The sequence below is a fragment of the Onychostoma macrolepis genome, chromosome 02, assembly GCF_012432095.1.
Source record: "Onychostoma macrolepis isolate SWU-2019 chromosome 02, ASM1243209v1, whole genome shotgun sequence".
Taxonomy (NCBI): Eukaryota; Metazoa; Chordata; class Actinopteri; order Cypriniformes; family Cyprinidae; genus Onychostoma; species Onychostoma macrolepis.
In genome coordinates, this window is record NC_081156.1 from 407,003 (window position 1) to 434,096 (window position 27,094).

The window sequence follows — 27,094 nt, forward strand, 5'->3', positions numbered from 1 at the left end:
ATGATATAATAATATAACGTAAATGTCTCGAACGAAGACGCAATATTTTATTAAATCAACCAAATTCGTAGAACTATTGACGTATATCAACAAAGTGGCCCGCTAACATGACAGCAAAAAACTAGGAGACAAAGCGTATAACGCCATAAGAGTAAGGCCTGACAATTACAATTAGGTGGGAAAATAAGGATGGCGAAACCACTGTAAACAAATTCAAACAGAAAGGGCAAACAAAGTCATGGAAACATAAAATTATTCTGGTTTCAAAGTGTAACGCTACGAAAAAACTTTGCGGTTTATATCTCACAACTAGCGCGGTAGCACGGATAACGTCAAGATATCTCAGAATTTTAGACGTACTTAGCAGGGATCAGTCTGTTGTGTTTTTAGGGTATATCGTACTGATTGTCATTACGAATATTTGTACGCTTATATTCATTTCAGCGTTTTAATGAACACTGTTACATAACTTGCCTTCACGACATTCGTTGGAATATTTTATTAAAAGATGACGCGGTGGACTGTTTGAGTAACGCTCTCGTCTGTCACATTTACTGTCACACTAAGTTTTCACCGCTTACACGCACCCAACTACCCGAAGCCTGTAACCCTATCGTAACTATTTACAAACTCATATAAATCTTTAACTTAAATGAACAAAAGACAATAATCACCAATACGAGTTCACGCAGTTAATTTTATTTAAATGTTTCACTGATATAAAATGACCCCCGAGTTGTTAGAAAAGAAATGTATACTGACAACGCTGCGAGATGACGTAAGGATCCGATGAATCGGTTCTTTGAACCGAATTGTTCGAATGAATCGTTTTTGCAGAAAATAATCGGCCTTTGCATCAGTAACGCAGATCGTAAAAAAAAAAAAGTGTTTGTAACATCACAACACAGAACTTAATATTCTTCACAAAAAGTGTGGACATCTGTGTCTTTTTATATAGGGTATCTGAGCGTGCGTATAATCAGAAGTCCGACGATGTAGAGCGCAGCCGTGTATGAGTATTTTGCGATATGCATCCCCGGTGGCCATGTTTGAAGTCTGAAGTGCATGCTGGGTATTGTAGTTCCCTGACCTGAAAGTCTACAGCGTTTGACTGAGATATTATTTACACGTGTTCAATTGAACATCTTTGTAAAAACAAAAACAAAAAGAAATGTTAAAACATAATTAGACTAAACAATTATATTCAAGAAGAATACCATATGGTAAAACAGACTTGATGCGTATGTTGTAATGGAGCACCCGTTTTTGTGTTATTTCGTGAAATAGCATTAGGATTTGGTTTTGTGTTCTTGAAATCAAATCTTAAGAAAAAGTCAGTCAGTCCTGCTGCAGGTGTCTGAATACCCAGTCGGTCTTCATCGTGAAATTATGAACCCATCATCAGCACCATTCTGGAGAACGTGTGTTGTGTTAGACTGTTTGCTTCATGACCCCCAAGTTCGTTGTGTTCGCTACCTCTGCATGTCTTCATCTAATTGAACGTGACCGGTATTTTTAACACCTGTTAGCTCACGCCTATATTTTCTAGTTTCATCATAAACTAGGTAAGCAGGGACTTGTAATAATACGTAGAACATCTGATAAGTTGGTCAATCACACGTCCAGAGTTTTATCTTACTGCGGTGCTATAATATAAATTTTCCAGTTTTTAAGTTGTCTAACAAGAGTCTCACTGTGTGTGCGAAAGTAAAATACCTTGGACATTTTATCACTGAACGCGTGTCAGATGATGAGGCTATTGAAAGGCTACGCCGTATGATGTATATGCAGGCGAATATACTTTACGTAAGTTTAGTTTCTGTTCAGATGAGGTAAAGGTGTCGCTTTTCAAAGCATACTGTACAACACTTTATACTCATTTGCGGTGTAACTACAGAGCATCTAGTTTACAGAAGCCGCAAGTAGCTTATAATGATGCAAGGAGAATCTTACTACGGAGGCCTAGATGTCATAGTGCAAGTGAAATGTTTGTGAGTGCGAGAGTAATCACTTTTAAAACACTGTTACGAAATCTTATGTATAGTTTTATCTGTTGGCTTAATGCTTCTAAAAATGAGATTATTGTGGGTTTATCAAATATAGGGGTTAGTACTACACGGTATCGGTCAAAGTTGTGGAGACACCGGTATTGCTGTATTTTGTAACTCTTTATGTCTGTGATAGATACTGTGGGTTGTATAGGTGGTCTACTGTCTTTTTTAAATCTGGACCTTGAGTCTGTAATAAAGTTTGATTGATTGGATACATTTTCTGCAATGGTTGTACTTGTTGCTAGAATGCTTCAAATTGGATCCAGGCTTGTTTTATGATCAATATTTTGTCAAACTAGTCTTAAGTGATATTGTTCGCATTTTAAACAGGTTAAACAGGTCAATGACCTCTTTCGGCATCTATAGTTGTAATAATGCAAAACATAACTCCATTATAGGGTTTCTAGATGATAAAACAAAACTTAAGTATGTTGTTGGGAGTTTGTGGGAAAGCCGTGTGCGTGCGTGAGAGAGTTTGAAAGAAAAATGCTTTAGGTTAAAGTTAAGATTTTACTACACACTATAAACATTCTAACTTAGAAACACAACATTATTTTTATTTTTTATTTTTATTATTTTTTTTATTTCCAACAAACCGGTTGTTCTTTTTTGATTAATATGATAGAATCATGCTGAATTTACAAGGATGTGTATTTATACAATAACGTTTCATGTACTCGCTGGTTACTGTATACATATTCAAGAGAAATGCATAACCTCAGTTGTTTTAATCAATCTAAAGTTTTTAGTCTGTCATTATAATATCTTAAAAGAAAAGTCTTTCATACATTCTATTTTCATCCGCCCCCGGGGGCTCTGTTACACAAAAAGCAACTGAGTGTGGTTGTGAATCCTATATGAAAGCTAAAAATGACCTTTTAAACTGTTTTTAACAGTAATATCGAACTTTACACATATTTTACACATGCGTAACGTGCATCTTAACACATCTGTTTCAGTAAGATGTTAATGTATCACCACACATGCTTATTGTTTCATTTCAATTTTGCACATATCGTAACTGTACATACATAATTGTCTATATTATATATAGCGTTTTGCTATTTTGTACATTGCCTATTTGTATATTATTCTTTTATTATCTGTGTCCTGTCCTGTTGCTGTCTTTCTGTTGCACTGTGGAGCTTCTGTCACTATAACAATTCCTCGTATGTGCAAACATACCTGGCCGATAAAGCTCATTCTGATTCTGATTCTGATGTCATCACAAACCGTAAGACACGTCAGTTTGGGTGATAAGATGGAGTTATCAAATATTTTATTGTTGCTTATATCTATTATTTGATCAAATCTTAGTGAAATAAAACTATAAAGAGCCAATTGTTTTTATTTTAATAAAATAAAACCTTATAGTGTGAAAAAATAAATGTTGCATTTAAACAGCATGGTTAATACTACCATTTTTAAAGTGAGAAAGAAAGTCCAATCTGTTGTAAAGATGAGACATTTGTTGCACCTTGTTTAAGACACTCTTTTGTTGTAAACAACCTTACAACAGCTAATTTTAGTCTATTTTAGATCTAATTCATAAAGAAAAACCTCTGTAAGCGCATTGCATTCATCAGAGGATCATTTGACAACTTCTGATCCTCATCACGGTTTTAGGTGTGAAAGATCTAAAATCAACAAAACCTTAACTTATTTGTTAAAACAAAAGTTACATCATTGTTTAATCATACTGTTTTCCATCATCTTGTAGAGATACCCTGTGTGATGCTAAACATTTTTATTTGTAAAAGTGTATTTATACGACATCGTAAAAGTTGAAATGTTTAACTGCAGGGGTTGTTTTAGTGTGTGTGTGTGTGTGTGTGTGTGTGTTTGTTTGTTTTTCATGCGAGTGTTTGTGGTTTATTAAACTATTTTTAGCAGTAATATTGAACTTTGCACATGTTTTACACATACTTAACATCTTAACACAACTGTATCAGTAAGATATTTGTCACAAACCGTCAGACACATCAGGCAGGGTTGATAAGATGGACTTTTATTATATATTTGCATGTTTCTTATATCAGTTATTTGATCAAATCTTAGTCAAATAAACCTATATAGACCAGTTGTTTTTATTTTAATAAAATAAAACATTATACTTTGAAAATAAACATGCCGCATTTAAACACCACGGTTAATAATACCATTTTAAAGTGAGAAAGAAAGTCTAATCTGCTGTAAAGATTCTGTGAGACATTTGTAGCACCTTGTTTAGGAATTACTTTTGTTGCGAACAACCTATGACAATTAATTTTCAGTCTAATTTAGGTCTAATTCATGAAGAAAATTCTCTGTATTCATCACAGGATCGTTTGACTGCTTCTAATCCTTGCTTTAGAGGTTCATGGTTTTAGGTTTGAGAGATATAAAAACTACAAATCTTAACTTATTTGTTAAAACAATAGTTATAATTTGTTAAAACAATAGTTATAATTTGTTAAAACAATAGTTGTTTAATCATGCTGCTTTTCATCATCTTGTAGAGATACCCTGTGTGATTCTAAAAGTTCACAAGTTTGTAAAAGGTTTGTATGAGACATCATAAAAGTTTAAATGTAGGGGATTGTTTATGTATGTTTGTGTTTATGTTTGAGTATTTTCTTCCTAAACTATACCTAAACTTTTAACTTAACCAGCTATGTGTCATATAAAATCTTCCAAAGGGCACACGTCCTTTGACCGGACAGTGAACTTTAAGTCTAAACTTTTGACAAAGTTCATACTAGCAGGTGCATGTCATAAAATGGTTAACGTGTATGTCGTTTGATCAATGAACAGCAACGCCAAAGTTTACGATGCTAGATCCTCAAAAACTCGTTAGATTGCAAATGAGTTGCATCTCCAGAAACACCTTTAGATGTTTTACAACAACCCTCTTGATCTGATACGGTCGCGACGTTAATCATACGTCCAGACACACAGTGCCATTCTCATTTCGTAGCACTGCGTGAGACGAAATATTTACATTTCGCGCGATAATGTAAAAAGTTTAGGCGTCTAATTACGGCTGAAAAATCCAAAGACGTCCAAAACATTTGCTTTCATTCCGGTTTCCGCTCACATACGTATGCGTTTTAACTGATATAGCTTAGGGCCTACCTCCTCCGGAAGTTTTAAGATTGACAAAATCAAAGAGTAAATAAAGATATTATACTACTAAAATAAAATAAAACAAGACAAACAACATTTTCGTGTGGCTTCAGAGGTGATTTTATAAGAAAAAGCTGTGTAACCTCATTTTAAAAGTGAAAAAGTCTGGGTAATATAACAGGTCAGAAGTCTTAAACTTGACAAAAATCAAAGACCGATTAAAGGAATAGGTGAATTAAGTGTGAATAACTAGCCTGTGCCTTAGATGTGATTGTTTAGAAGAACATTTGTATGGGCTAACCTATTTTTAAAGTGAAAAGTTTTAGGATGAATGCTGAATGGTTTCATTAATTAAGAAATGTAAAAGATTTATTAAAAATAAGTCTTTGAGGTCTCTCCTCCGGTGTAGGGGCGGTTGTAAGTGTGGTTTGACTGGGTCCCGGATGTTACCATTCTGAGTCATCTTGATATTGTAACTATGGTCTTCAAACTGATATGCCCCACTGCAAGTTTTAAGATTGACAAAAATTAGAAGTGTAAATAAAGGAATTACTAAATTTAGTGCGAATAACTAAACTAAAGTAAATAAAATAAAATAAGCAACATTTCCCTGCGGCTTAGGTAGCCTACTGTTTGTTTAAAAGGTAAAAACTAGACTAACCTAATTTTAAAGTGAAAAGCTTTAGGATGAGTGCCGAATTGTTTCATTAATTAAGAAATGCTAAAGATTTATTAAAAATAACGTTCGTTCTAATGTTAAAACATTACTTTAATTCTTTTAAATCTTTGCGTCGGTCTCTCCTTACGGTGTTAGGGGCTGGCAGTAGGGTCTGACCAGAGTGTGGTCTGACCTGCTCGTAAGCTCATTCTGAGTTTTTACAGCGAGGATCAGCGAGATGCTCGGCTCTTTTTCTTTAAATTTTTCTAACTTGTAACAAACGCTAGGTTTTAAATTGTAATGTTACAAGATTTTGACGAGTATCTTATACTCTTACTAAACGGTCTGATATTTTTTCTTTTAAGATAAGTCAGCTCTATTTTCTTTAACTTCTAATGTTAGAACGTTGTAAAGTATCTTACTTAACGTTCGCTTCTGATACATTTTTTTTTTTATAAGATGGTAAGATGAGTCAACTCTATATTTTTATGAGGGGCAATAAATAAAAATTTGGACACATAGCATACTGGGGTCTCTCTAACAAACAAAAAACTACAGAATCTACAAATGTTGTCCTTCGGGTTTAACCTTTCATGTGTCTTAATTAGAAAAGGTAATATTTAGCCTTTTTTTTTTTTTTAGAAATACAAAAAGCTACAGGAAATTGTTGATTGTGAGAATCATTCTTGGCTATAGTGAGTTGCCAAATAGTAAAAGAAATTGTTATTAAAACAATAGCTTTTCACATTCCTGTTTATTGAAATATGAATTACAATATGTCTTTACATTATACAGAATTTTAGTTTACATGTTTATGCTTAAAATACATAGTTGACTTTATATTTTAGACAAGGGGGTCCCCTGCAAGGAATCATCATATTTGGGGGTCCCTGGGATTAAAAAGTTTGAAAACCCCTGGTATAGTCTATCTCTTTGGTTCCCAATTTAGGACTCACCAGTCACAGCTCCAGTGCAGATGCCACACAGATGTTGAGCAGTGTGAACGAGGTGAAGAGTGAACCTCTCCAGGCAAATGGAGCATCTAATCACAGTCTACACACAGATCATCTGGACTCCAATGGCTCTAAAGTTACAAACACCCACAACACAGACAGAAATGGCTCATTGAAGCACCAACAGGACTGCCAGGGTCTTGACAGGCCAACAAAAAAGTGCCGGACAGAAACAGACTCACTGGCCCAGGTTGAGATAGACTCTTCAGGTGTAAAAGTAGACTGAACAAGAACAAAAGTCTGGCCAAAATCAGAAACTGGGATGATGGGACAGCGCTGTGACACCTCTCACCTCATCCACCCTAAATCCAAAGCTAAGCTGCTCCAAAAATACCACCCTCCAAACCTAACTACAGCTGATTAATGCGCCTTTTTCATAAAACCATTTTACAGAGAAATGTATATTCTATATGTAATGGAATTTGTCTGCTATTTTTTTACCAACAAGATATTTATATTTTTTTATTGAGACATTTTGACAATAGGTAAAAATGCTGTTTAAGCCATTATGTGTAATACACGAGGATAAATGTTGGTGAGCATGTGTCTCCAGGCACATCAAGTTGTGTTTTGATTTATGTTATATACTAATGGTTCAGTGCTCAGCTTGTTTGTGTTGGAGGCATACTGCAAGCTTGAACAGATGTAGTCAAAATAAATAAGCCAATGGAATCACCCCTCCAAATCTTTGTTTTTATAAAGTGTCCAGGAAATTGGTTTGCTAGATGTATGTTTCTATTAACTGAATGATTCTCATAGAAGAAATGTCCAGGTCATATGGCACATTATTATTATTATTATTATTATTATTATTATTTATTTTTTAAAGTGTAAAGAAAATTAAGCCTATTTTGGGGCGCATTATTTAGCATACTGCAAGGCATCTTATATTTTACATTTAATGTGTTTTTTAGTTATTCTCATGATTCTCATTCAGTTCTCATAGATTACTTTCAGTAATGCACGATATTAGATTTTTGCCAATATCTGATATGCCGATATTTTTCAAATCATTTTGATTTGATAGTTGATGCTGATACTGATATATATATTTCCCTTTTGTTTTGAAATAACACCAAGTCTCTCCTCTGTGGAAACTATAAACAAACTATTTTTAATTCTGGGGCCCGTTGTTCGTACGTTGCTTATTACATCTGAGATGATTTGAAAGATTCCAGATCTTCTAATCCTGATAATTGATCTCTGGCTAATTTGGTTCGTCAAATTTATTTGCGTATTAGATTAAAATATCTGGATTAAGTTGTCTAAGATTACTGTGCGTTCTCGTGTTCCCTGAAAAGGGCAGATGCATCGATATTCCAAACCATGATCAGCAATGCAGCGATTGGCTGGCGGCAAGACAGCAACGTAATGACATCATATCATTAAAAAAGACACCTGACCAAAAACTTGACAAATTTCTGGACCTTTATAAGGGAACAGCCAAGCGAACAAAACTACATAAATGTTATAATAGATAAATGAAATATGCACTGTTTTTAATTTATATTCATGATTTCTTGTATTTGTACAGGCTTTACATTTTTATTTCAATGTTGTAATTAGCAATTCATTTAATTTTATCTTTGAAGCAGATTTCTTATGTGACAGCATTAATTAAAGTTTCTTAGAGATCAAGTTATCTGCATCTCCTGCGCTCCATCAAGCCACTCCCATAATAGCTGTCACCACTCAAATTAATGCACAGCTCAGATTAACTGTATAGCATGTGTGTAAGACTCCAATACAATTATAAAGTAATTATTTCATCACTAATAAATCTTTCAATGAGTATAACTGGGTGTGTCTATAGTATTATAGACTACACGACATTATTTTCAAATTAATTGTTTAATTATTATTATTTTAAATTATTGTCATTACTGCTTAAAAATATGCAATCTAATCCTGGTCACATGAAATAAGCCTGCTCCCGAGCAAGTTTAAACTTACGGACCTGTTGCTATGACAGCAAGTCCGGGATGAGCTTCGAAGAACCAAATGATCAAAGATCAAGTGAAATCGTCAACAATCAAATCCAGCTAACTGAGTTAGCAACGTATGAAGAACAGGCCCCTGGTTAGTTTTGAGCAAAAACTTATTTGTTAGAACTAATAATTTGTTAGAAAATAACTATAATAAAATCAGTCTTTGCTGTTTTTTTTTTTTTTTCTTCATACAGATGCAATTAAAATCTTAACACAATGGTTCCCAACCCTGGTCCTGGAGGCACCCCAACACTGAACATTTTGCATGTCTCCTTTCTCTGACACCAATTTCAGGGGTGCTTCTCATTATCCCTCCTCGTTTTCTCGCTCCTCCGTCCTCCGTCCTCCATCCTCCATCCTATGACCTGGAAATCAATCAATCTCAGTCATCTTGTAGGACATCTAAATTCTCTAATTGCACAGCTAGGATTGAGGAGTGAGGAGGCTTCCTGAGGAGTCATGAGCAGAGATATACAGGTGTATCCTATGCGGAAGTCTTTTTTTGGCAAAAAAACTGACGCACATATAAATTCCCCTCCTCCTTCACATATACCATAATAATTTACATTTATATTTTACCTTTGCAGTTTAAGTAAACCATATATTTCATATATTTCAACAGGGCATCTTGCTTTATTAATATTTATTATGAATGCCTTAAATAACGAATTTTAACAACATAAGGGCAGATCCCTTTAGTGCAGCTGATGACGATTTTAAGTGACGCTTGAGTCACTCCAGTGTTCATCCTTTGATTCCTCCATCTTCATTTATTTTCCTTGCATTCTTCCCTCATATCCTAAGGGGGTGGAGCTAAGATGAGAGGAAAGGAAACAAGGATGCACAAATAAGAAATGAGAGCCCTGCAGAGTTAATGAGGTCCTTCAGACTTATTTGAAAACTACATGGTTTGTGTGTTGGAGCAGGGATGGAAATACTCTGCAGGGCTGTGGCCCTCCAGGAACTGAGTTTAACACCCCTGGTCTAAAGCAAAAGAGCTGTAAAAATTCTAAAAAAATCTTTTAGGGCTCCTTGTAATTAAGTTTTCCTAATCCATTTGAAAAATAAAAATTAAAAATACATACAGTATGAATGAATAAATCTGTATAATTTAATTTATTTAATTTACAAATGTCATATTTATTTTTATTCATGTAAGCTATAGCTTCTGGCCTTTAAATAAAAACGGACTCTTGTTTTTATGACATTGATACTGCTTTATTTATTCAGAAACACAAGTATCTTAAAGTGCATATTGCAGGTTAATTTATTTTTTTCAAATGAATATATAACCTTGTATGAAAATATCATATGAACCGTTATTGCAGGGTTTGAAAATGTTTTACAAGGCGTGAGGGCACAAATTTAGAAGAAAAAGGGACGCATTCCTTGACAGTTCTGAAAAAGCACTTTTTTTTTCAACATCGTGTCATATTACGTCACGAGTCGTGTGCCACGCGAGACTACGGAGCCCGGGAAGTCACCTGCAGGAGGGGGAAAAAAAACAATCCGTTCCCACAGTATATAAACCGTACTCACGAATTCTTAAACTGTTCCCTCGGTTTAACAAATCATGCCCACGGATTTACAATCCGTGCGCTCAGATTTTGTAAACCGTACCCTCGGTTTTTGAATCCGTACCCACAAATTCATAATCCGTGCGCACGCTTTCGCTATCAGCACATCGAGTCCACAGGTTTCCTGACGAGAAATAGGACGGTATCTTCCGAGCCTCGGTGCGTTTGTGCAGCTGAAGAGACTTAATGCATCTGCTTCAAACAACGCGGTGGTGTGTAATTTAGCGATCACTATATACCGGAAGATTATCATCCCGGCGATATGATGCAGTTCGGCATGGGATATCGAAGCAAGAAACGAGTGAAACTCCCCAGCCAACACATCCATGTGGGGCCCATAGGGGTTGCAACTGGGCCCATCTGGGACCCAGCTAATTTTGTCCTCAGTTTCCATGGTGGTCCAACAGGGGTTAGCCCAGATGGGCTGATGATGGGCCCTTGATGGGCTCCACATGGGGCCCATACGGGTTAACCAGGTAGCTCCCATTTGGTGCCTATACGAGTCTGCCTACATGGGTTAGTGATGGGACCCAGCTAGGTCTTATGTAGGTCTCTTATGGGCCACAACAAGTATACACATGGGCTAACATTTGTCTGTTTGGGTTACCTTATTTTACAGTACACCCCTAAATACAAACATTACATTAAATCCACTAAAATGCTAAAGGTATTCAATAAACAGAAACCAGTGCTTTTAAGCAAAGTTTATTTGGAATAATTTAAACATTACTATTATAACTTGTACATTCACAACTTTATAAAACAAGTATAAAAAAAAAAAAAAAAAGTTAATTTTAAGCTCCTGAAAAACTTTATTTCTTGTAAAAATAAAAATCTTCATAACTTGTATTCTGCATACAAGGTTTCGTTGGAATAATTTGAACATGACCATTATGTATTGTGTATTTACAACTTTATAAAACATAAGCATCTTAAAAAAAATTAAAGTGAAGCTCCTGCCAAACATTATTTGGAATAACTTGTATCGTTTGTATACACATCTGAAAACTCTAAAATACATTATTTCACAAACAAACAAACCAACCAACCGTGCAGCCCCTCACACCTCTGTCCTCGCTCTCCCAACGGCCCTTTGAAAAGACAACAATTCATGAACCACTGTGCCACTTTTTCAGTTAAAACAGACGATTCTTGTCTTTTTAAAGATTGTATTTCCATTTAATAATCACAAATATCTTAAGACTTACCTATCTTACTCTCTACTACGTGACTTCGCAGAACGGTTTCCTCCCGTCACCGATTAGCCACTTTGATGCTGACTTTTCTGCCTCTTTTCTGGTAATTTGGTTAAGAGAATTTTTTTCAAGCTTCCTGTAAAGCACATCAAAAGCATAGATAGATAGATAGATTAAATTCCATATTTAAGCCCTTGCAATAAATAAGCAGTCATCTCCATTTTTACATTTTTTCAGGATGTACAATAATGGTATCGGATATAATATTCTATCATAAATGGATTTGTGTAAACAAGGGCACAGGGCAACATTTAAAGGCATAGTTCACACAAAAAAATGTATTTGTCTCATTTAATCACAAAGGTCAAAATCTGAAATTTTCTTTAAAAAATAATTTTTATCAGGCAAATATAGGTCATCATTCAATTCATTGCCATTACAGTGAAGTAACTGAACATAAACATAAGAGCCTGAAAATTTCAGACGGTTTTTGCATCTGATGTCTTCGTTTGTTCTTATTTTATTACCAATTCACTTGTATTAGTATACTTGTCTTTAATAAAGTTTGAATGTTATTTATTATAAACTCTTTTTGTGATCGCTTCACCACAAATGAACAGTTACTTATCACTAAAATAAGCAGTACACCTGGTTCATATTCTCATAATTTTGGGGTATTGCTTGTCCAAATATGGACAATTATTTGCATTCAATCAAACTGATTTGATTCCACTGATTTATGAAGAACAAACTCAACTCTACCAAATAACCTCTGTTTGCACATGAACGTTAATAATCCAACAGCAAGTAAACATACCTTATACAACCTCAAGCGGTCTGAGCCCCTGAAACTCTCACTTTCCATGCCGGCCAACAAAATTGAACTCTCTTGATGCGGGGTGGTCCAAAAGGAAGGCCCTCATTCTTCTCCTGGCTTCATCCACAGTACTGCCACCACAGCAACCTAAGGAAAAACAAGATTATTATTATTGATATATAATTGATATATAATTATTGATATATACATGTATATATAATATACTATGTGTATATTATAGAAATATGTATGTATAATGTATATTGTGTACAACTGTATATTGTTTATTGTATACTGTGCAAATGTGTATATTGTGTAAAGTGTGTATATTCTTGTATATTCTTGTCTATGTATATTGTAAATTTTTTTATATCTTGTTGCTTGTACTGCCATGGCACAGAGTCTGCACCTAAGAATTTCACCATTGGTACACTTGTGTACATGATGTGTGACAATAAAGAGATTTGATTTTGATTTGATTGGGGAGACAACACAAAAAAATTAACCCTGAATAATTACAATTACATTTCCCCCCAGATCTACTGTGTGTATCAAGTCCATACAAGTCTATTACTCACAACTCCTATGGAACACTTCCATAATTCCTATGCAGTTACCTCTGTAACAGACGTTTTATACTTATACTACAATTGTGTTGCCTGTGCTACAAAAATATTCTCTATAGCAAAACAGCTACAGTACTGTGAAAATGTGTTAGGCCACCATTACATTTGTTGTTTTGGAAATGGTATAATGATTATCTCAGAGTTTTTTTATTAGAATACAACAAGAAAATACAGCTAATTTATAGGCAGTATTAAAAAAAATGAAAGAAACAAAATGGTGGCCTAAGACTTCTGCACAGTACTGTAACTTAGGTGCAAAAACCTTAATGTTCAGCCCTGTGAACCTGCTAAATGGTCATGTTAGAACATACCACTTGTTTCTGGAAGGTGGGGTCTGCCAATTTCTGTTCCACTGCATCAACATCCAAGACCGTCCGATTACTTTCTGTAAGAAAAATGCTTATTACTTAAAAAAAAAAAAAATTCTAATTTAGGCAAAAACATTTGTATAGTCATAACAATTTGTATGATTTGTAATAACACCCGAATGCAAACTGTTGCAGATGGCATTAACTCCTGTTTGCATGATAAATATAAAATACAATAATAGTACAACAATATTTAATGTATTGTTAAAAGTACAACCGCCTTGTTTACTGTTCAAATGGAGATCTGTCCCAGGCTAACGTACCTTATTTAACACTAACCTTAGCTTCTCTGCTATAAGCCATTTCACATCGTCGTCGTAATCTTCCTGTATTGTGAGCACACAGCCCATTGCCAAACTCTGCAGTTTGAGCTTTTTTAGTGTTTTTTTTGTTTGTTTGTTTGTTTTAGAGGGCGTAGGGAACATCAATACAGCATTATCGTTTAACGTTAGACATTGGCGCCAGAAATAAGAGGAAAAATATGGCGCGATCTGAGTATGAAGTCTAAATTGTAACGTGACAAAAACCAAGCTATGTTTCGGTTAACATCATGGTTTGAAAACAATGTAATTACATGCTCTACATTTTCAGTTTTAAAATTGTAATTCTTATCTTGGTTACACTGACGGCAAACGTCTTTTTTTACAGCAAAGCAGTCAGAGAGTAGTAATGGCGTCGGCGCGATGCAGCGCGTGCTGCGTGGGGGATGGGAATTGCTGAATGAAATCTCGCGGGATCCACACTGCATGCAGATCGAGGCAGGGCTGCATCTCGCGGTAGTTTGATGTCGTGGGGAATGGGATCTCGATGGAACTCGGGAGATCTCGAGTTGTCAGCACAATTAAAGTGGCAGCATTTTTTTTTTTTTTTGGCTAAATGTCAGTGGAAAATTGGGTAGAATGAGTATTGGAATCATAGACTGTAATAAAAAAAGGAGGGTTTTTTCTTTTTTTTGATTAAAGTAATCCAAGTGTCAAAACAACAACAAAAATAATTTTAAAGACACATATGTGCATATATATACATGTAATCACCCCATGGGATTAATTATTTTTGCACTTGTATATTTGATCAAACAAATAGGGTCCCATGTGCAGCCCATTTTGAGCACATGCACACATTTCCCATTAATTACCCAACTGGGAACCACATGGGGAGTCCACCTGGGTTCACCCAAGTGGGCCCCAGATAAGATGCCCACCTGTTCTCCCATCTGGGTCCTAGCTGGGTCACCCAAGTGGGCCCCAGATAAGATGCCCACCTGGGTTCACCCATGTGGGTCCTAGATGGGCCACCCAAGTGGGCCCCAGATAAAATGCCCACCTGGGTTCACCCATGTGGGTCCTAGATGGGCCACCCAAGTGGGCCCCAGATAAGATGCCCACCTGGGTTCACCCATGTGGGTCCTAGCTGGGCCACCCAAGTGGGCCCCAGATAAGATGCCCACCTGGGTTCACCCATGTGAGTCCTAGCTGGGCCACCCAAGTGGGCCCCAGATAAGATGCCCATTTTGAGCCCATGCCCACTCTGTACCCCTGTAGCCCATGTGAAACCCATGTGGGCCCCACATTAACGTGTTTGCTGGGTCAGAGCTGGTGCGGTTTCATCGGTGCACACAGCAGCTTCGTTGGGTCCGCCGCCATCAGCCTGTTGTTCGGTCGCCGGCGGGAGACGTGATGCTCACGGATCCATCAGAGATGCTGCTCCACGAAAATATCAACTGTGCAGTGTAAGACTTGATTTTTAACATTTGCTAATTACCAAATCAGTGAACTTAATTATTTAAATAATGAGACGCAACGAGATGTATATAAGTTGTTGTAAAGCACCGCAGCTAGCTTGTAAGCGTTAGCAATATCGTTATATTTTTAAAAACCGTGTAAAAACCTTACCATATGAGAAGACCTAGCTGGTAAGTTAACCTCAGTTTGCTAATATTATAACCATCAAGTCTAGTTTAGTAGTGACAGTTTAGTAACATTTTGTTGCACAGCTAATTAGTAATTATTTGTCATGTGGTGTGTTTATAAGGTTTTGGATGATGGGAGTGTGAAGATGTCAGCTGTTATGAACCACCTCTACTGGACTGCAGCTTCCACTCTTAATGGAAATGCAGATGTGATGGAGGCCAAGTGGAAAAGCATGGTCAGCAGTGAATGTGATCTAAACTTTTGCTTGCTTCTCCCAGCATATGCATCATGCATCAGGCCTCATGGAGTCTCTGAGAGTGTTATACTGCAGGTCACCACAGGCTCCACGAGAACGCAGCACTGTCTGTCTTCCACTACACCTGCTCCTCTTTCCAGATCACTCCAAAGGATCAACAAGATGAGGCTGTTGGATTGTGTATCTAGCACAGCATTCACGATTTAACAGACTTCAACAACACATTAGTGTGATACCCAGACTGAAAGATTGTTAAATGTTTTTAAACGGGTCCGATGGTATATTTTTCTTTCGGTAGTATATGTTTGGTGCACATATATATGTGTGTGTGTTTATTAACAGTTGCAGTGTTGTGTTTTTAGTTGGGTATTAACAGTGCTATGAAATAACATTTGTTATGATTTAGTGCTGTATAAATGAAACTGAATTGAATTAACCATAAATGCAGATCTGCTTGATATATATCTAATGTAAACTTCAAGAACAAGTTTTTATACAATAAGACAATTTGTGATTGTGATTATCTTTTATTGATGGTCAAAAAAATGGGGCCATTCAAAACCTTTATAAAGTCCTCCTTCCTCTGTAAACTGTCTTCTAATGTCTGACTCAACACATGCAGGTAAGGGCTACTCAGAACACCACAGGCCCAGAGGACAACTTGTCTGTATGCTGCCAATATTGATTGTCTTATACCAATGGCATCAAAGAGTGTGACTTACAGGTAGTTGTGGCCTACTTAAATATAGGCAACTTGTAATTGAAGAAGACAAAATTATTCAGATGGTTTTAAAATCTTTAATATACTATGTATTTATACATACAAGTATTTAGCTCAGAGTAATAAATGATCTCTGCCCTAAACACACTCATGTCTGCTGGCCTGGAGAGGTCTATACTCCTGTCTGAAGTGCATATAGGCTAGCTGTAGCACATATGGGTTCAGACAGCAAGCCTGGGTGCAGAGTCAGACACTGCACATCAAGTGTGGGGGGTTACATTCTCTCTGCAGCACTGACTTTCCTCAGCTGTGACCATGGCCTTGCATTTACCACACAAGCACCTATGAATCAAAAACGTGTTTATCTCCCTGTCCTGCAGTGATGAGAAACCGCTATATAACGTAACGTTAGTGTTGGATATTAACGAGCGTGACACGCCTGATCAGCGCTTATTAGTTTCTGTTGCTGGTAAGTATCAATACTCATAGATGATCAATACTAGCTTTGCTATAGCCTGATTACATATCGTTAGCTAACACTGGTCTCTCACCAAGACACCTCACACATCAACTCATCTAATCCTGACCTGTTCCTGCTCTCTTGGCTGCATAACAGGCTCATAATTTTATCTGTGGTCCGTCATACGAGTGTAAATAAACATTTAAAATTTCCTCAGCGTCCGAACTGTCGTTACGATCCATTGTTTTCCTGTGGTTTTTTATTTTATTTTTTTTTTATTAATGCAATACAACACAGAGCTGACATTTCAAATAATACTTTTCCATAATACACAAAGTATCATAAGTATACAATGTCAACTGAAATCAAGTACTAAAGATTACATGAGAAAAAGTAGGAAAAAAGAAGAAATTGTTTTCCTGTGGTTAACATGTACCGCTCTCCCTCTCCTTACGTCACTTCCGGTTTTGGCGGTTTTCAGATGCAAAAAGTAAAATTCTCTCACAAAAACGACTCCAGAAGCCTTAATAGTGTATTTTAAAGTATATTTTAAAGAAAATCTAGTTCCTACATTATTTTTCTATACATCGACTCACTGGAGTCTCTAACCTGGAATATGCCCTTTAAAGTCGGCATGAAATCAAAATTTAAAATTCTTATTTTTTAATGGAATACTGTATAAATTATTATAAATAATTTATCCGTGCACTTCATTTTTTTTTTTTTTTTTGAAAATGCATGTGCCTTTGTAATCTTTAATCAAAAATGTTAACCACCCCTCCCCCTCAAAACGACTCCTCTACTCTTCCGGTCACGAGCTATGGCCAAAGGGCGGAGCTAGTTACATAAAGGGTAAATGCTGGGATAAATGACAGGGGGAGAAGCTGAAGCTGAAGCTTCACTTCATAGAAATAAATGCATTGACCAGTGCTGACGTGAGCCATGGGGGAGTACACTACCCTTAAAAATTGAAAGGATATTAGGATATTACCACAACATTACTCTTAGGACATGGCAAACTATTTTTTTTATTTTTATTTTTATGAATATGACTTAACCTGATGGATGATGTGCTCAGTCATTCAGGCAGTCTCTATCTTTCTCTCTACCCTCCACAACTAACTGTAAACTGGCATTCAGATTTGCCTCCATTTTGTTAGCAAAGCTCCAACTTCCAATGAACCAATCAATTTTCGAAGGACGAAATCAAGTCCCGCCCTCTCATTTCAGATGCTGTTTAACTCAGATAGATGTCACAGTAGAAAAGACAATCGCTACTTCTGTTTCACGCCGACTTTAATGATAATAGAGTGGGGGAACTATGACGTCACTTTGTAGGCGGATTGGCGGTTAGCATGAAACTGGTTCCTTTGACAAAAAGCCAATAGGATTTTCCCATAGGCTTTTGGATTATCGCAAAAAATAAGCTCTGTGTTCAACCATAATTCATGAAATTTACACGTTTTGTCCATCAAGATATCTTGACAAGATAATATATCTTTGTCGAATTTTGAAGCCGAAATAAAAGCGCCAGAACTGAAAAGCTAAACTTAGGCTATAAACGAACTACACCACCACGGTCGCTCGCCTTCAACGTCACCACCACCGCGCTCTCGAGAACTGTTTCAAACTTATTATTAACACGTTCAGTGAAGGATTTACTCTATATGAATTTTAATCCACGCTACAGGAACCGTTTCATGAATAAATACAAAACTAGAGACAAACTAAAACTGAAATGAGACATTAGTAATAAATAGTATAGTGAATAAATGAAATAATCATAACTAAAGGACATTTAAATCACGTATTTCTGTACATTTCGAAATAAGGTGCATTAAAAGTCAATAAATCCTTGATTAATGTGAATATTTTAATTAAAAACGTATCCCCGCGTATTTAAATAACAGCAGAGTGAGCAAGTTTTTGGATATGGTAAGTTTAAACTTATTTAGTGAACAAAAGTACCACATTTCAGCTCTCATTTTGTTAAGATTGGTACACAAAATGTTATTTTATCCGTGCTTCAAGGAAATCCTCAGCTATGTTTTCTAACCGCTTCATGTGGCCGCAAACAGTGGCGGTTTTAGGCATGGGCGAACGGGGCAGCCGCCCGGGGCGGCATTTTTTCATGACACGTGGGGGGCGGCACAAGCACTTGGGGGAAAAAAAATCATCTGCGCCGCTAAGCGGTTTTCTATTATCTATCATATAACTGTGCGGGGAATTGGCAAATTGGCGCCCCTGCTTGTTGAGAAGGTACCGAGCACAGAAGCTGTGTGAGAAGTGGAAAGGGGAGGGGGGTGCGGCCGCGGGGGACAGTTCACCTCTCCCAAATTAGTGGGACAAGTGGGCTAAAGTCAGTCACACCCAGGGGCGCGGGAAGTGGGGTGCTGAGGGTGCTGCAGCACCCCCTGTTTTTTTAATGTGGGCAACTGTTTAATTGTTGGGAATATAAAAAAAAAAAAAATCGGAGTGAACATTAACTCCACCCCACAAATGTATGATTGGGATAGTCAAATATGTAAAAGACGGTTACTAGTTGTCAGCTTCAGTGGTGCAGATGGTAAAGTTTGCGTTACACTTCTTTTGACACGATCGACCGGGGTTCGAATCTGCAAACTTTTTTTCTCCCTTTTTAAATTTCAAATCACATCAGAAAAGCATTTATTTTTAATAAAATGAAGGAAATAATCAAAAGTTGAACATAAAGTATCGGGTAGGGTTAGGGTAGGTGTAGAGAGGGCTTTTGTCCCAATAAGGTGGCATCCATTTAATAATTAGAAATAAAATTAAAAAATTACACTCAATAAGTTATTGCATACTATTTTATAATGTATTACAATGCAGAAGTGCAGATAATTACCACTATTTTTGCAATAAGTAATGTTTTTCTCTAATAACGTTTTTCGCCATGTTTTTATTTTATTTTAACATACAGTAGAATAAATAGAATCTAAAGCTATTTGTACTGCGTAAATAACATATCACTAAAGAATACTGCTATTTTCACTTTGTGGTTTAGTCTTGACTTCTGGTCGTGAGTGAAAGTGTTGGGGGATGGGAATCTGTTGATTGTCGAGTGCCAAATAAACAGTGTTTATTATGTATATAGAGTATATTTATTTAAGTTCTGATAACTTATACTGTTTTGTGCAGAATTGTGTTTTTCATGTTGAAGGATTTGTGCAATTGAGAAATATAAGCTTGTCTTACACTTATATTGTTATAGTAAAACTGTTTGTGCAAAAATGTTTAGCAAAAGAACCTACAATTGTTTTTTTCTTTGATTGGGGGCGCTCAGAGGGGGTCTCGCCGGGAGTAAATCAATGTAGAACCGCCACTGGCCGCAAACATTTAATTTTTACATGCCTTTAAGCAATATGCATCATTAAAGTTTAACTTTCACCACGTTAAGCCGGCAAATGTGGTGTTTACATGTAATAATCGTAATATGCGTTTACCTTATGGTGCGGAGAGTCCGTGTCAGTAAAGCGATAAAACCAGCATCTTCCCTCTGAAGACATGTGTCGCATTTCAGGGGCAAAGCAAAAAAAACAACAACAACGAACAACAATATAAAATGCTGTAAACTATTCATTGGTTATCCTAAAATTAATTGAATTACAAATTATACTACAACTGGAAAATACTGTATATTGATAAACTGTTCGGCGTGATGATGTTTAATGTCTCCGACAGCGCCTGTAGTCCCATTTAGCAACTTGTTAGCAACCGTCTTTTTTAAGAAACATAACAGCTTAAAAAAATCACGAGTGGGGTGTAACTGGTGTGTTTTATGTCGTAGAATAAAACGTGAAAGTATCTTGAGCCTGTGTGAACCACGGACCTTATTTTAGGGATTTAACCAAAATCCCATTCAAAAAACCCATTGACTCTGGGACGTTGGAACCGGAAGTGCTAAAATGCTAACTCGCTTCCGGGTTTTCGCCTACAAAGTGACATCATAGTTCCCCCACTCTATTGTGTATTTTACTTTCATTGTATTACAATTAGGCCAACAGCGCCCCCTAAGTAAATAACACGTTTTACTGGACAGGCATTAGGATCCGGGGGAGGCTGCCGCTGCTGCACGTGCTAATGACTGTTGACAACTTCTGTACATGCATTCTCAGATTAAATGCAGCAATCAAAAACAGTGAATACTGACATGATCTTATCGCTAGCACACCTTGAGCACATGTGAGCAATTTGTCTTATCGGCAAGGCATATTGCCTTTTTTTCCCCAAATCGGCCTTGCCAATGTTTACATTTTAAGCCCTTATCGGCCAATTCTGATAACGTTCAGATAATATCGTGCATCCCTAATTACTTTAATACATTAATATCAGCCAGTATTGACACAATGGTTGATTTAAAATTACAACTGCAGTAAATAAAGACACAGACAACAACAACAACAAAAAAGAAACAACAACAACAACAACAACAAAATGTATGTACTGTGTATATATTTAATTTTTACTGTAATAAGATTATGGAGGGGAACTGTGCTTAGTGCCACAAAAATGTTATGGTCCTGAGACAGGCTTTTATTTTCTTTAAGCAAAATATAATTTATTTTGAAAATGAAAACATTATTGAGGGAATGTTCTTAACAATTCCTGTGAGCTTATGATGGGCTGCTTGTGTCATATGATTTGTAAGGTTTGTATAGATTTCTTGCTGCATCCTTTATTTATTTATTTTTATTTATTTTCTTAATATTCACACTGAAAATATCACTGCAAGGTGTTTGTGTGAACTTAAATTCGTCCTAATAACAAAACGCATTTCTATGTTTTGTAGCCAAAATAATAATAATAATAATAATAATACGTAATAATAAGTAACATGTTAAAACAGAGTTTTAAATACAGGCAGAATTAATTGAGTGATATCATCCAAATCAATGCAGATATTTTGTCTATGTATAGTCCAGAGGAATTTACTTAATGTCTTTCACTGAAACAACAATTATCATACTTTTCTTTAAAAAAAAAGTTTGTTTAAACAATATGTGGGCAGGGTTCCCACTCTTCTTGAAAGTACTTGAATTTCAGACATATGGATTCAAGGCCTGGAAAGGACTTGAAAACAAATATAGGTCCTTGAAAGTGCTTGAATTAAATTTGAATTTAAATTTCAAAAATTGTCCTACATGTGCTGTCAAAGACAGCACTAATGATTGGGGCTGGGGTGGGGTAGCGCGAAAAAAACAAACAAAAAAACTTAGCATATGTGTTGATGCGCAGCCTAGAGCCCTGCACGGGACAGTTTTCTTAAGGCCGCTCCTGCTGAATTTCTGACCATTACCGCCCACTCCCGCAATGTGTGTGTTCTATTCCTGGAAACATTCTAATTAGGGGTTCGAGCACTGAAAGTGCTGAAACCGTATTGTATTTGTTAGGATTTTTATTATTATTATTATTCTGCCCTAAAACGAATCGTGCAGCCCAAACCGTAAGGCCTAGAGACTTGAAACTCAGCCAGATCGTAGAGCTCAATTTGGGGAGAACGTATCAAAGTCTCAGCCCAATCGGCCAAACGGGGGCGCTACAGCGCAAAAAACAAAATTTTCAGACATTTTTGGCCGTAGCTTGTACACCGTTTGTCATAGACTCAATATCTTAACATTGCGTCAGCCCGAACACGGAGCCAGATTTTCTCTAAAACGCACAGTTTTTTTCGCAAAATTGAGCTATATCTGGGACCTACTTTTGCGAACTAGTTCTAGGTTTTTCACCACATCGGAACCAAACCACTGCAGAAATATTGGCTGGACACTGAATATTAATAATTATCAAAAAAAAGTTGAAATTTAGATTTTCGCGCGAAACGGTACGTCGATTAGCATCTATGCTAACGTTAGCCAAATGTTATTTGAAGCATAACTCTGGAAAGGAAAGAGATATCTTCACCAAACTCGGTACACATGTGTATGAGTTCAATCTTTGGTCAAATAAAAAAAATTGCGTTGCTCTGCCACTTGGTGGCGCTGTAAGACTGAAAAAACATAAAAACAGTTATAACTACGCGACCGTTAGTCCGATTGACTTAAAAATTGGTATGCAGTGTCTTGGTCCAAAGGTGCACGAGTGTCTATGAGGACATTCGTGTATCTTAAAAAACATGGCTGCCATTGGCCAAATAAGTTTAAGCTCCTATTACACAAGGTTAACGGAGGTCGATCGGAACGAAACTCGGTGGGCATGTTCGACTCATGGCCCTAAAGGTCTGTAAGAATTTTGAAAGAAATCGGCCACTAGTTGGCGCTAACGAGTTTTTTGGCTCTTTAATCACGTGGTGTTTGACACATCCACACAATATGCATATCATTTGATAGATGTTCTCATAATGAGCAACTTTGCCTCAAGAACCATTGCTGTCAATTAAATCGTTCATTAATTATTCAGGAATATGTCAAAAACCTACTTTTGCAAACTAGTCTCTGGTTTTTCGCTCAATCTCGATCAAACCACTGCAGTAATAATCTCTGGACTCTCTAGATCAATAATTATCGAAAAAATGTTGAATTTTGTCCTTTGGTTAGCTATAATTGGCTCATTTAAAAAAGGGGGTGTGGCCTATAGACCCGTTTTCTGTTAGTAAACAATGTGACGTTTTTCTGTAGGCGGGGCTTAGCTGGAGGCAGAAAGATTCCACTGACCGCTTCACTAACTCTAGCTATGAAGTTTGTTTACCTTGTTTTTTTAACAATGGCTGGAGAAAATCCGATTTTACCTGCATATGTAAGGTCACTCACTGCGCAGGACCATTATTGTTATTTAAATAAGTTAACTTTAACGGACAAAGTCAGATTGGCCGACCCTCTGTTCATGGCTGGACGATCTGACAGGATTAACGTTACCTCCGACTGAGTGACTCCTTAGAGAAACCTAACCAGTAGTAAAGAGAAACTCACCTGTGTCTATCTAGTCATGAAGATGTGCATATATTTAAACTTTAGCAAGCTATTTTTACAGCTAATGTTACGTGAGAGTGAACTGGGCCAAAATACAAAAAGTTAAACATTCAATGTGATGATATATTATTTGAAGATGTATCATGGCCAAATAGTTATTTTAACATCCTGTAAATTATGTAAGTTAAATTTACAATACTTTACATACAGTAACGTTACATTGAAAGGAAGATGTGAATAGTTTCTAGAAATAAAAATTCCATAAATTAATTTTGAACTTTCTGTATTTGAATATTCTTTCTTACTGAGTTCTTAGAAAGTCCAGCCACTATCAATCACAACAATTACAGATGATTAAGCATATACATCGTCAGTTTGTCGTTTTACACACATGCACACAGACATTATTTCATAGTTGTGAGATGCATAAGAAATCTTTAGACACGTAACACAAACCATAATCCATAACAACAAAAGACAATACTTTATTTAACCTTTTCTGATAAGAAGTCTGCGCTGCAAACGCGAGCATTTTTGACGATAGTTTCTGTCCAGTCCGCTCGTTTTATCTCGTTTAAACACAGCTGTCGTCGTTTTTTTTTTTGTCTGGGAGTGGCAGCAGGTATGCGTTAAAATTTCAAATTGGAGCCTGTACTACATAGATTCTTGCATCCAACATCACAACAAGATGATATTTTAAGCTCCTTATGTAGCGAAATCTGCGCTGGTTTGAATGGGCCGCCTCCAGTTTTCCCTTTGTTTTGCCTCCTGCTAGCGCGGTGACGTAATCGTAACGTCAGCGCAAAAAGGGTCTATAAAACCTAAACAAAAACTTAAACTTTTATGAAAGTTGGTGAAAACATGTGGCAGATGACTCTTAACAAGCATGAACCTCTGTAATCACGTGGTGTTTCACAAATCCACACAATATATCAATAATTATCAATTTAGAAAAGGGGCGTAGCCAAATATACTCAAAATCCTATAAAACCTAAACAAAAACTCAAAACTTTACGAAACTTGGTGACAACATGTATCAGGTGACTCTTAACAATCATGCTAAGTTTCATAGAGATCGGACCATAGGTGGCGCTATAACAGTTTAAAAGACCTCAAAAACACAATATTTGTATAGAAAATGACCTCAAATTTGAGAAATTATATATTATATATTCACATATACACTAGATCTTCATATCATATGATAGATCTCCTCATAAATAACAACTTTGCCTCAAGAACCATTGCTGTCAATCAAATCGTTCATTAATTATTCAGAAATATGTTAAAAACCTACTTTTGCGAACTAGTCCCTGTTTTTTTGCTAGATCGGAACCAAACCACTGCAGTAATATTCTCTGGACTCTCTATATCAATAATTATCAAAAACATTTTCAATTTTGTCCTTCAGTTAGCTTTAATGGGGTCATTTATTAAATGGGCCTGGCCAAATATACCCCAAAGCCTATAAAACCTAAACGAAAAGAGAAAACTTTACGAAACTTGTTGAAAACATGTGTCATATAACTCTTAACAAGTATGCAAAGTTTCATGGAGATCGGATCATAGGTGGCGCTATAACAGTCAAAAAGGCCTCAAAAACACCAAATTTCTATAGAAAATGACCTCAAATTGTAAAACATATTTCATATTTTCACACAAACACTAGATATTCATATAGTATGATAGATCTCCTCATTCTGAACAACTTTGCCTCTTGGACTAAAGCTGTCAATCAAATTGTTCATTAATTATTCACAATTATGTTAAAAACCTACTTTTGTGAAGTAGTCCCAGGTTTTTCGCTCAGTCTTGATCAAATCACTGCAGTAATACTCTCTGGACTCTCTAGATCAATAATTATTAAAAAAAAATGTTGAATGGTGTCACTTGGTTAGCTTTAACGGGGTCATTAATAAAAGGGCGTAGCCAAATATACCCAGAATCCTATAAAACCTAAACGAAACCTTGAGACTTTACAAAACTTGGTAAAATCATGTATCACATGACTCTTAAAAAGCAAGAAAAGTTTCATGGAGATCAGACTATAGGTGGTGCTATAACAGTATAAAAGGCCTCCAAAAACACAATTTTTCCATAGTAAATGACCTCAAATTGCAATAAAATGTTCATAATATTCACTTATACACTATATCTTTATATCATACAATAGATCTTCTCATTCTGAACTTTGTCTCTAGGATCACTGCTGTCAATCAAACAGTTTTTTAAGTATTTGAGATTATTTAAAAAAAAACCTGCTTTTGTGAACTAGACCTCAGATTTAAACTGAAAATCAATAAAATCAGTGCAGTACTATTCTCTAGACTCTCTAGGTCAATAATTATCAAAAAAAAAAAAAAAAAAAAGAAAAAAAAGTTGATAATTTACATTTGGACAACTATAAAACGTTCATCTTATAATATGTTATAATATGTTAAGGCCTATTATTCCTAAAAAAAAAAAAAAAGCCCACAAATTCTCTCAGAACTGTGTAAAATTATGCATAATTTCATTCTAAACAAGCCTACAAAATTTAAAGAGATTGGGCAAAAAAATACCATAATAGATATTAAGTTTGAAAACACAGTGTTGTATGAGAAATTGCTATTTATAACCACTAGATGGCAGCGGAAGACCACTAATGGGCTTATTAAACTCTCAAACAGAACTGTTCATAGCTTTTCTCATGGAGATATTATAAAATCACTGTTATAACATTTAAAATCACATTAAGTCAAAGTTTACCATTTTGTTCATACAGACATCAGTTTTTACAATTATGATTATGATTACAATGAAACCTGAAAATGACAAACTCTTAAAAAGAGAAGACTTGCAATAAGTTTTGTCAGCTATCATTTATTGCAAATATCTATATCTGCAGCAAAATGTGTGTGCATGTATGTCCTTGTGTGTGTGAGTGTGTGTGTGTACTTGTTTTTCTATTCAGGTGGGGACTTAAACCTGAATACACACAGACTCATGGGGACTGGTGTCACGGTGGGGACCTAAATTGAGGTCCCCATGGGCAAACAAGCTAATAAATCGCATAGAATTAAGTTTTTTGAAAATCTAAAAATGCAGAAAGTCTCCTGTAAGGGGTAGGTTTAGGGTTGGTGTAGGGCAATAGCACATACAGTAAGTACAGTAAAAAAAACATTAGGCCTATGAATGTCCCCACAAGGATAGCGAAACAAGTGTGTGTGTGTGTGTGTGTCTGTGAGCCTATTGTCCATTTTCGATGTGTTTAACTGTCAGCTATACATCCAGGTTGACCTAGACCCTACAATTATACCACCTTAAGGCTCGAACCCCGGTAATCGCTGCTCGCAGCTATATTTGTATATAATTTTCGCACATCAGGGAGCCGCTATAGGCGGGGTATTGAAATCGCATTTGAATGAGCTCTTGCTGTTCAC

General features: G+C 36.2%; 1 protein-coding gene and 1 long non-coding RNA gene across 6 annotated transcripts in view; one reads left to right on the top strand and one right to left on the bottom strand.

Moving 5' to 3' along the window:
• Positions 1-10,017, top strand: part of mier1b (mesoderm induction early response 1b, transcriptional regulator) — a 170,313-nt gene extending 160,296 nt beyond the window's left edge. For all 5 annotated transcript variants that reach the window (XM_058755179.1, XM_058755189.1, XM_058755160.1 and 2 more), the window contains one exon: positions 6,764-10,017. In XM_058755179.1, coding sequence (XP_058611162.1) covers positions 6,764-7,053 — 290 coding nt within the window. In that variant the 3' untranslated portion in view covers positions 7,054-10,017. The remainder of the gene's footprint in view (positions 1-6,763) is intronic.
• A 114-nt stretch (positions 10,018-10,131) lies between these two features.
• On the bottom strand, positions 10,132-14,054 carry LOC131526804 (uncharacterized). The gene is made up of 5 exons (XR_009267538.1): positions 13,679-14,054; positions 13,343-13,416; positions 12,406-12,552; positions 11,601-11,724; positions 10,132-11,483 (listed from the first exon to the last, which is right to left on the bottom strand). It is a non-coding gene; the product is annotated as an uncharacterized LOC131526804 (long non-coding RNA).
• Positions 14,055-27,094: the final 13,040 nt, after the last annotated feature.